Source organism: Anabas testudineus, chromosome 14, assembly GCF_900324465.2.
Source record: "Anabas testudineus chromosome 14, fAnaTes1.2, whole genome shotgun sequence".
NCBI lineage: Eukaryota > Metazoa > Chordata > Actinopteri > Anabantiformes > Anabantidae > Anabas > Anabas testudineus.
In genome coordinates this window covers 9,364,541-9,376,725 of record NC_046623.1, presented here as the reverse complement: position 1 = coordinate 9,376,725, position 12,185 = coordinate 9,364,541, and the positions used below count along the sequence as shown (strand labels likewise).

General features: G+C 39.9%; 1 protein-coding gene across 2 annotated transcripts in view; it reads right to left on the bottom strand.

Annotated features, from left to right (window-relative positions):
- Positions 1-5,063, bottom strand: part of LOC113169157 (pro-neuregulin-2, membrane-bound isoform-like) — a 41,080-nt gene extending 36,017 nt beyond the window's left edge. For both annotated transcript variants that reach the window (XM_026370339.1, XM_026370340.1), the window contains exon 1: positions 4,877-5,063. In XM_026370339.1, the coding sequence (XP_026226124.1) occupies positions 4,877-4,964 (88 nt within the window). In that variant the 5' untranslated portion in view covers positions 4,965-5,063. The remainder of the gene's footprint in view (positions 1-4,876) is intronic.
- Positions 5,064-12,185: the final 7,122 nt, after the last annotated feature.

Sequence of the window (12,185 nt, the reverse complement as noted above, 5' to 3'; positions counted from 1 at the left end):
AGCAGTGATAAACCTCTGCCTCAACAACAGTCTGATTCTCCCTTTTGAAGCAGAGGGGCAGCTGCAGACATGGACTATAAAATCCAAAATTGAGAAAAAAAGCCTATCTGGCATGTCAACAGATCATGCCTAGGATAACAGTTGGAATCTTCAGCCAAAAACAGATATAAAAAAACAAGTCACTTGATGAATTAATAATGCATTTCTCATATTATTAATTTTGTTTATGTTTTACGTCCAGGAGCTTAGAAAAGGAATCTAAGGCATGCCTTTGTGTTTCCCTTCTAGACAAAGTATGCCTGATTACTGTGGTGTTATGTCATTTCACTGCACGTTGTCAAAAGACATGGTGAGACAGCAAGAGATATGGGTTTTACATGTGGGGATGGTCTTTGGACACCACACAATAGCCACTATACCACAACATCTGCTCAAAGACATCATTTCAACAGCTTCCCACCACAACCAAAACACTTTTGCCAAATAATTATCTTGTATTTGTTTATGTATGACTTGAAATGTTCATGTTTTAGGCAAAAAAAAAATTTTAACAATCCAACACTGGCATACATTATTAATCTAGTAAGGTTTCAGCACATTAAAGTAACCATATCATGCAAAATCCATTTTTAGGTGATTTCAGATCAGATTTTGAACAAACTGGGGACTAATTTGTTTGTGCCAGAGTGGTGCTCTCTGAAGCAGTAAAACCAGTATATGGTTTTAGCGAGCAGTTACTGGCCTTAAAAAAAGCTAGTCGTAAATTCAGCCGCAAGAGCCCCAAAGACATTGTTGTGTATTGGGTCATATAATTAAGACTAAAAGAGGCCAAATCCTTGTTTACTTAAAAGCAACTAGTCTTGTTTAGAATTTAATGCCCTAGACATAATGGAAACAATCTTTCACCAATTTGCCATAATAACAAATTTTCTTTATGTAGTTCTAGAGAGGAGGTTGTGTTGCATGTTGGTTTTATTGATTAAGTAATCTTGCAGTTTTAACAGCAAACTGTTTTTGCAATTAATCTTGAAGAATCTAAATATTGAAATAGTTTTTGATTATTGTACTTCTTTCACACAAACCTGCACAGTTCATGCATATGGACTGCATTTAGAGATATCTGCAATACTGCATAACAGCATGACAGTAGTTGACACAGCAGTGTAATTTGTGTATAACCGTCACTCATTACTGTGCATGTGGAACAGCTGGACAGTGCAACAACTGGATTACACATTCATTAATAAAGTGTGAACATCTTTGCTTACATTCAGCTCTATGACCACTGTGTTTTGCCATACTAAAACCACAAACATGGAAAGGTTTTCTGGGATACATTGATTAATGGATGTGATAATCATTGTCGCTTGCATGCCTGTGTAGTAACTGAATAATACAGTAAATTAGTTTTAATTCCACAACACATCAAGTTAAAGCCATGACCTCTCCTGTCCTGTCTTATTTTTGATAAAGACCTTAATATTCAGGAAACGCTAATAGTATTTTTGAAAACCGTAGTTACTGTTGCCACAGCTCTGAGCAAAATGCAAATACCATATATGTATATCAGTGTAATTTCTTTGACATTTGTTTTTCAGTGGCAGCCAAATGATAACCAAAGTCATTTCAATCCAATAGTTTGATTAACAAATGGATGTGTGTTTCCATTAAGCAACGTGATGTCTAAGGGTGGAAATAATGCTGATTACACCAAGAATGGGCACCCAGTTACATAGCTCTATAAGAAGCCTTCGGCTATTCTTAGTTCTTTCTTTTAGTTCACTCTTTGTCATTTTTGGATCCTTCTGGGTCCTTAGGGTCAATGGTATATGAAAGGTGTGGCATGGATTTGAACAATGATGAAGAATAAGAGGGAAGTTTCTTAGGAGTTGGTAGATGAAATCAACGAAAACCAGATCAAACAATGCGTTACTTTTGTGGAGAGAGGGCGCCAATGTGTTAATATGTTTGTGATGAAGACAATGATTGAATGAAACCTCCATCTCACATCTTCCTAACCTGGTCTAATGATACTCATACATAGGTTTATATTTCAGATGGAAATTCTGTTTATTACTGATGTTGTTACTGTACTAGCTGACAAAAAAAACCTACATAAAGTATGCGGAAGAGAAAAACCGATGGACAGACAGTGATCTTTCCCTAACCTCTACCAGGAGTCAGGATTTCTTTTATAGGAACCATACACCAAATGAAGTTGAATGAAGAGTGAAGTAGCATTAGCTGGTTTTCTGATTAGTTTAATTTGCAATCATTGTTTGTACCAGCACACCAAAAAGCAATTTTCTAAGGGTAATTATCTGTAGCAAGATCACACATGAAGTTGTCTGAGAATTCAGCGCTACCTCCACTAACTGTTGGTCTCTATAAAGATTTTGGTTTTGAATAATATAAGTAGCTACGTTTCATGTCTAAAGGTGTGGTGGGTTAGGTCATGGTAAAAAACACAAGGAGCCAACTCCTTCACTTTAACTTCCGTAACTCATTATTACCACCCTCACTACACACGCAAAGCCAATCCCACAGAGAGAAACTTGTTGTGGTGTTTTTAGGTACAAGGTAAAAAAACTGTAATGTCAAAAAAAGCTAAAAATTAATTTGTGGTCAGACTGACTATACAGAGGTTTATAACAGAGACACACAGTTATGTTATACTTATTAATTAACTGATTTTATTTAATTCTTTAAGTCTTTTCTTTACTTTTTGTGTATCTTCTTTCCAACCCTAACCCAACATGTTAGCACAGATATCTTTGTTAGGGTCTAGAAGAAATTTTCCCTTTTCTACTGCTCTGTTCCTGTTTAATCAGAAAAGTCATGCAACATTCTTTAAAGAGTGTCAACTTTCAGCCACAATACACACAGCTTTCAGAGAGAGAGAGAGAGAGAGAAAAAAAAAAGGAGACGTAAACGGAAGTCATCACGTAACATTGCAGCAGCAGTAATACCATAAATCAACAGTTTGAAATATTTTCTTGTCCAAGATGTCATAGCCAGTGAAGGGGCAATTACAGCTGAGCAATACCTTCTGTGAGGAAACCTGCTTAAATATCTGTACTATCGGTTGGACTAAGCGCAGACACGACAAAAAGCAAACACACTGTGCTGATTATACATGTCTACACTTTCACTTATTTTCTTTAATTATTACATAGCTCACACATACAGTAGCTGACTTTTAGCTGTGCAGACTTGTTTTCAGACTTGCCAGTAACTGCCTCTTTTGAAGATGATTTAGTCACAAATTGCATCCTCAACAAAGTGATATCACTCACTGATAATTTCAAGTTGGAAACATTTATTAAGCAGCCAGATCAGACTTGATGTGGTGAGTGGAACATTCGTGTCTCAAAGAGTTGTTTGGTCCTTCTGTGACTTGGATGACCCATTTTGAAGCTTTAGCCTCAAAACACACCTGATGTGGTGAGTGAAGTACCATTAGTGCAGACGCAACAAGCATTATCCATGACCATGTCTTCAATTTAGCCTACTTTGAAAGTTCCATTTTACAGTATCTAAGCAAGCAGGTTATCTATTTACCTACTTTCATGATAAAAAAGGGTCTCGTTTTTATACAGCAAATGATGAATTTATCATTTAAATTAAATTAAAACTGGCGTGATAAAGAATAATAATAATAATAATCATAATAAACCCAAATATGTTGTATGTGAGAGCTGGATGTGCTTAAAAAAAGATGCCAAAAATATTCTGCAAACATTTTGTCCAGCACAGTTTGGGGAGTTGTTTATGTTACATGTTTATAGATCACAATCAAATTTAGATTAAGCACCAGTAATTATTTACATATTCTACTTTTCGTGGGTGATAAAACAAGAGAACTGACCACATATGTCAAAAACATTAGCAGTAGGACATTTCCACTGAAGAATATACAATTTAAAACTACTCTTAACAAGAAAGGTCTGCTAACCTCTTGGGGGTATCTTGGTATCAGATCACAGTTACATCAACAACTACAAAATGGCTACCAAAATTAAGTTATTCTGCCTATGACACCTGAATATGCTGAGAATAACACAAGGTAGCGACAGTGATAATCATGGTATTATCCCCAAACTGTCACTCAATGGGGGATGGGCTTCCCCATGACCTGAGGTCAAACTACAGTGACATGTTGCAGCTTGTAGGATCCACCACTGAGAAAGCACATTGCTGCATTAGTAACTCTGAAAGACAAGTGGCTCCCATGCTATTCCAATGTCAAAGTAGCTTCCAGCAAAACATACAAACAGACTTTCATGTCGGATGACTCACCAGACTCTGAATTAAAATAAGCACTGAAGCAACTGTTGAAATATTAACCCTGTTAACGAGTGCCTTATGAAATATTGTATTTTGCTATCCAAACATCACTTCAATAATAAAACGTTTTTTTCAAACTTGTGTGCTTTGTGAGGACTTGATTATGTGATAAATTATTGCAAACTTTCAAAGCACAGTTACAGCCAGTGGTTAGTTGAGTGAGAGTGCATAATATAACTGTATCTTCCCTCTGTGAGGTCCAGAGCTTGTTTTCAAAGTTTTACTCGATTTTGTACACCAGTCATATCATTTGACTTCCCTACAATTCCAAAGTGCTGCCAAAACCAGATGTGCCTCTACATGCTATCCACATTAGGAGACCAATCCATGTGACAACCTGGCGGCAAGCTTTGACAAGCCAAGGGGGATACTTACTTTGTCCCACACTTCCGTAATACAGTAACACAAACTTAATCTCACTTTTTATTTTATTTCCAAACCTCTCTTTCTCTCGGTAACTCACTCACACAAAAATATATAAGAGTAGAATTAAACTGTTACAGAGAAACTACCTTTAATGTACTTTTACCTTCAGTGGGTTCCGGCTCTTTATCCTGTTGTCCTCTCTTACCCCCTTTCTTTCTCCCTTTCTTATCTTTCACCTTGTTCTCCGTCATGCTGTCAGAACAAAGTAAATCCTCTCAGGAAAAAAAAAAAAAAAACGGGTAGTCCTATTGGGAACGTGTGGCAAGTGGGCACCACTAGACTGTTAGAGTGTTAGAGCGTCTCTCCTCCTATATAGACTCACACCAATCAAGTACAAGAACCACCTACTCACAGCAGGGAGAGACAGAGGAAGGGAGGGAAGGAGAGGGAAGAAGAGGGGGTGGACTGGGGAAGGAAAATACAGAGAAGAGGGTAGCTTTGCATTAAAAACTATGACTGGAAAAATTAGAGAATACAGAGGGAGGGAAGAAAGAACGGGGAGGGCATTTCCCATTGCTTTAAGGCAATCAACTGTTCCCTTATTGGATCGATCAGATTAGCAGTGGCTCTTCCAGGCCCTGCAGCCACAACTGTCAGAGGGAGACTGATCCCAAGTAGCTCCCACAAAAATCGGCCTCCTAGGGCGTGTGGGTAGTCGTCTCTGCTTCTCTTACCCCAGGACCATCTTCTACTTTGTAATGATCCATGCAAAAGTGGAGCAAGACCAGTTAACTTGTCCCCTCTGGATGTGTTGACCCCACCCAGATAACTCAGACGGAGGCCTGGCCTTGCCAGGTTGATATTGGGGTCCCAAAACAATTCACATCTGGTTCAGATTTGCTGAGCACAGATTCTTTGGATGCATGTATAAGAGCAGAGTGCGAGGTGCTGAATGTTAGATCACAATCTGTGGCAGACAGCTTCTTGCAAAATTACACAAAATCATCTTCGGCTTTCTGGGCTGCTCCTCTTTCTGACCCTTCTTGTCTGTCAGCCCTTCGCTCAGTACTACAGGCAAGTCCTAGCATGTCTGTGGTTGTATTTCTCTTTTTCACTGTCCCTGTTCACTGTGACATCAGTGTCCATGCAGCAGCGAGGTTTGAGAATCACTGATACAAGCTTTTATATTAGCCTTGTGGGGGTGAAATTCAGTTTTTATTTGTGAAAGGTGATTTGAAATTTCACCCTCCCTTCAGTGCTTGCTCTGTATTCAGACAGTTTCAAAGAACATGGGAAAATAGGGCAAGGGCAGACAGATGGGATAAGGTAGGACAGAACTGACTTGAAGGCCAGCAGAAGCACACACGTACCTCTAGAAGTGACTAAATAAAATGTATGCATGTAATTTTCTTTAGGTGACAGTCAGCTATCTACCTGACATTGAGAAGATGATAATTGACTGTGGTTTGTGTGAAACAATATCAAACACAATCATACCTTCAACCACAACAAGGCTGCGGTAAATCTGTTTGACATACCTCAAACTGTGACTACACAATGAATGCATTATTGTTTTAAGCCGTTATTTCAGCGGAAGTTTTTCTAATTTCATGCTGACTGAACAATACTGTCCTGCTAAGTTGCGAAAAAAAAAAAAAAATGGAGTGTGCCTCTGAGTGAAACTCGTGACTTTAAACAAATCTGTAGATGAGTCATCTGTGAGGCCTTCCTAGGGTTTGTCTCAGTCCAGGTCTCAGAAGACTCCTGACGTCTCATGGGAGCAGGCGTCGGCAATAGGGATTGTAAAAGGGGCATCAGATGGGTCATGTCCTAACAGGTCAGCACACGAGGTAGTATAAACCTTATGGGCATGAGAGGTCAAACCTAGGGCGAGGTTTTACGTGGCAGTCAGGATTACCAAAGCACTTTCCCTCCTAAAAAAAAAAACGGGTCGCTCTCTCGTCTCCTCGCAGTGGTTGTTCTTGATGATCTAATCTGTCAGCAGAGGTAACTAAGGACTGGCAAGGGCTCCCCCTTGTGTTAGAAAGCAGCCCCTGCCATCCTACCACCTTATCTCCCCCCAGTCTCAACACTCACTTCCTTCTCTACTATTCAACAAGCTGAGACTTGTTGCCAAGCCTTTGTGTCTGTGGGTGGGCATGCCATTTGTGCATGTGTCACAGAGGTGAGTATTTGTGATGTCAGTACAAAAGAAGTATGACTTTCAGAAGGATGGGATATTAAAGATTGTGGCTTTTGAATCATTCTTTAAGATCCCACTATTGTTATAGAAACTGGATAACATCAAGTTCTAAATAGAAAAGTGTAATATGAGCTGGCATGAAAAATGAAGGTAATAAGGGTGTTATTGCACATGACTGTGAACGCATGGTGAGGATAGTTTCAACATAAATATGTAGTTTCTGTTTTATTCATATTGACATAAGATTTAATAATAATATCTAGTATAATGTTATCAAACAGCATGCAGAACATGAGTACTGTGAGATATACCCGTATGTAAATTCATCATTTAATTAATGCTTCATCATGTGTGAGTAAATACACATAACATATAAGTTGCATATAAGTTGCATTTTGCATTTGTTATGTTGACTGCTATATTACATACAATACAGTGCGTGTGTGTTTTTATATATGTATACACACACACACACACACACAGGATGCACTATACAGAATATAATGTAGCTATGTATATTAACAATTTTTAATGTTTTAACTAACTACTTAACTACTTGCCACACCTGTGTCTCACTTAACAGCGGGTATTCAAAAATGGCATGCAGATAGACACAAAAAGGGGAAAGGAAGTCACAGATCTCATCTCATAGATCACATTAGGAAAATAAGGTTATATTTTTATCCAAATCATTGTGATGTGGGTGATATGTGATGTGTGCTGAACACGGCTGAGCTTTTGTAGAGGATGAAATAAACTCTTTCTAAATAAACTTCTCACACCCAGACATGGTTACAGCCAAGTAGAAACTCTTTTTTTCTAGACTCCTCGAAAGCATCTGCTGTCTTCCATGAACTCAGAGTTGTTCTTGGAACAGGGTCTGGTGGTGCAGTATCACAATGGGCCTGGCTCATGAAGAACACCACATCACTAGTGCCCCACCATCACCAGAAAACAAAAAAGACAAACTTTAAAAGTTCTGACACGGATCCTTTCGATGCCCTGCTCATAAATGCCTTACAGGCCCTAATTCTGCCTGCCTCCTAATCCGTCCTTGTTGCTCTGAGAACTAGGGAGACAGCTTTCCTGTATGATGGAGCTGAGCAGCTCCCTCCTAGCAATGGCATACCTGCACATCATCACACCGCTCAACAGCACTCTAGCCCTTTCACAGACACAAAAGTTTATCTTTTTAGACATAATGGCTTTAAACAGCCATTAGGTTATGTTGTTTACATCTGTCTGCCTTTTGCCAAAAAAGGGGGGTGGTTAAAGCAGGATATAGTGCCTGCTTTACCCCTATAGATGTTTTAACACATGTTTAGAGTCTTGATTTTCTAAGTGTAGGGGGAGGAGAGAAAAACAGGAACACGAGAGATTAAATGTCAATGATGTCAAAAAGAGGATGGAAAGATGGAGGGAAGGGAATTATAAAAAGTAAAAAATGTAAAAGAGGGACACGGGGATGAAAATAACGTCCTCTTTGTCAGATGACAGAAAACAGCCCCACCTGCTGATATTCTCATTTTAACAAGGCATCTGCTTCCTCATCTGACTACACACTGAGGTGTGTTCTTGGAACAAGACAAGCTCTGATTTCTAAAATAAAAAAACTGTTTCACTGTGGCAAACACAAGTTTCTGATTAATATATATACAGTGTGGTTGTCTGTATGAATGACGATGGTAAAAATGAGAGGAATGTGATGAGACACTGAAGGCTTAAGTCACCGACAGCCTGGTGAAGCCCCCTTAAGGGGACACATGACACAAATGAATGTCAGTGGCATCTGGAGGCCTGAGGAAGGGCTATTTTCTCAAGGTCAGCTTTGCCAAGGTCAAGTGAGATTCCAAATCTGAGTGTTATTAATGACTCTGCTCGGCTAAACAGCTGAGATCAGGATCACCGAAGAGACCAGAAATCACCCTCACGGCCTCATTTACAACATAGCAAATGGATGGATGAATTCAAATCAAGCATGACCACTTACAGAGAGCTGCAAGTATTCAAAGAGAAACAGCAAAACAAGAATTTAAGTGTTAAACGAGGAAGTGATCCTGGGTGGATTCAGCTCTTTGACGTTTCCGCAGCACATAGTTGTCACCATGGCAACCTCAGTCTTAAGGGTAGCAACTAGAGTATGTGAAAGAGATGTGGCAGAGTGAAGATGAGAGACGGGGGGAGAGAGAGAAACAAGAAAGGATGCAAGCAAGAAAGTAGGAGATGATGTGTAAGCAATGCGATGGGAGCGTGAGTGGGAGAGGCAGAAACAAAAAAAAAAAAAGAAAAGAAAGACAGGAGAGGGATCAAGTGAGACGGAGCAAAAGTGGGAAAAAGAGAGTGAAACAAAGAGTGAGGGCCAGCTGCAGCCTGGCCACTGTATCGCTCCATAAGAGAGATGTCCATGTGTAAGCCTGTGCCAAGCCTGCTGGGAAGCACTGCAGCAGCATCTCAGAGAGGGAGAGACGACATCAGCACTGAGCATGCTCCACTCTCAAGGCCACTGAGAAAATGAGATTTCAGCCTCTCAGTTTGTTCACTTCTCCAGCCTTATTCCAGCCTCCATCTGTCACTATCCAGCTTTCAGGAGCATATTACATCACTAGTGCTGCTCTGTGCTATAGAGGTGGCTCCACGCTGGATCAAATCTGATTGATGTAAATGATAACTGATTGATCTAATGGTAAGAGGCATCTCTCCCACTTATGGCTACATTGACTCATATTGTGACAGGTTTGATGGGGACTGAGAGGAATAGGAGATGAGCATAGCAACTCATCAGCCAATGGGGCATGATACTGCAGTAACAGGCCAGCGCCATGGCAGTCTGGCGCACACACACACAAATACTGGCACATGTTCCTTTTGCCAGATGCAATGCCTCCAAACCCTTACTGATCGTGCTCCTTATTTGGATGGCAGCCAGAGCTGCACTGTGGATGACAGCCATAAATTTGTGTCAGACTTACAATTAAGCGGAGCTTGATTTATTTTGGTTTAGGTTAGCTCTTTATTCCTGTTCTACAGGCAGACAGACATAACCATGCCTTCCCTCTGAGTGCTTTTCCTTGTTTTATGACTGAAAATTGATGCCTCGCTTGTGATGAAGTGGGCGAGGATGTTCATGTGTGCATTAAATGTTTTGTGTGTGTGTGTGTGTGATGACACGGTGTAGCTGAAAAAGAAGCTGCAATATGTGGTAAGGTGTTAAACTTACCACAACTCTACTTTCTTTATATCTTTCTTCACTGATAACAAATAGTCTGTTATCTGAACCGTAATAACTCTTTGCTATAAGACTGAAATAGCGCAAATATTCTGATGACAGATGCTTTCTAAGCTTGACTTTGATGATCCTCTTAAAACAAAAATCTGCTCTATCTTCTTAAAGCAATATGCAACTTAAGCTGGCGCTAACATTACACTCAGAATCAATCCACACTGCTCCACTACGCTCTGCTGCACTCACAGGTAGGCGTTGTTATAAAATTAGAAGAAAAAAATGGGAATGCTCCAAAGCTGGCGAGGACAAATAATGAAAATTGTCTGATTGGCTAGAAGGGTGAGCCTCACTCAGAAACTTTTAGAAACAAACATCTCTACACAAGTTTTATATATATATATATATTGTTTTTTTTAAGTTTTTATATTTCAAGGAAAAAAACTTAAAGACTGATCCTAAAGGCTGATTCAATTTCAATTTGTATTATTCCCCTTTTCAAACATACTTATTTTTCTCAGTGCCTGTCTCTCTGCCTGTCTCCGTCCCTTCTGTCTCAGGAAGAAACAAAGAGGTTTGTGTGACTGGGAGCAGATTGACTTGAAGATAGAGGCTGGAAGCAGATCTCATCCACCTCCTCATTCTGTTTTTTTTTCTCTCCTGCTCTCACCCAGATGAAGAGACAAACAGTCTCCCACATGCTCTCACAGTTTATCAAACACACACCCACATAGAACCAGGTCTTCACGCAAACACATATGTGTGCTCTCACCAGATAGAACAACACACACTCAGTCTAAGTGTCCTCGGGCCGACAAAGTATACACTGTCACACTCAAATACAAACATACCCCCTCAAACACGTACATACGCATACGCATACAAACACACAGGTGCATCCACATGTAAATAGAAGCAGCACATGGGTCGTCAATGCATTCAAAATGGAGTTTCCACTCGTGGTGTACCTAATACAAACCACTTCCCTGTATAAAAGCATACCTCATTTACAAAACCGACTTTTAAGATGCCACGTTTGAATCACAACATAACACCAAGGCTTGTTGTGTGTTTCCTTTTCCATTACGCACACATTTTGCATGATAAAACCAAATGACTAAACTGTTTTATACATCTTTCATGACGTCATCGTATATTATTGTGACGCGTGGAAAAAATGTGTCAGTAAAAAATAATAAAAATAAAGACACTCAATGAAAGAGATTCAAAAGGGAGGAACTTTTTTCATAGTTAGAAATGGTATGACTTGAGCAGCACTGTACATGCTAAGTGCTAAATTGTTCATAATTGTCGTTTCAGTGTTCTGAGCACACCATATAAACAGTGTGGGTGTGGATTTAAATAATGTCAATGATGAGTTTTACTTCAGTGTTAATTCATCTGTCAATTAACATTTCATACATTGTTAAAATTGTCTTTAAACTGCAAAAATAACACTTTACACAAGGGAAAACAAAGGAAGGTTGTGCTCTTATCAGCAACTACCCCCCTTCGAAAACATACGTGCATCCGCTCTGTGCTTTGCATTCTTCGCATCAAATCAAATTCCTTCTGTGCTCTGCACTTGTCCTTTATCTCCAGAATGTGCTTTTAGAGCAGCACAAACATGTCACAATGAGGACACTGAAGAGTTTCACACAGACTGAAACCAGCTTCCCCGTCAAATCATTTGCATTTCTACTTTTGCCTCTCAGGGCTGTGCTTGGGCTTATCAAGAGTCTTTCTTATCTCCTTGTTTGTTTTTCACCAATGTAGGCTTTTCCTGGAAAACAGGCCCTTACGCATGTGTAAGCTTAGATCATGGTTTGGCGGCATAAGCCCAGATGAAGGCGGTCTCAAATTGAGGGAGTTGAAAAGTGGGCATGAGTGGCCCCAATCGACAGTGCCAGGATGGCCTCACACTGTCCTTTGGTAAGTCAGACAGGAAGCCAGAGCTGAGGTTGGGTCATCTCAGAGTAACAAGACAACTGCACAGTCCCATAAAACCCTCTCCGGCCCTCTAGAACCAGTTAAATCTGTCACCAAGCT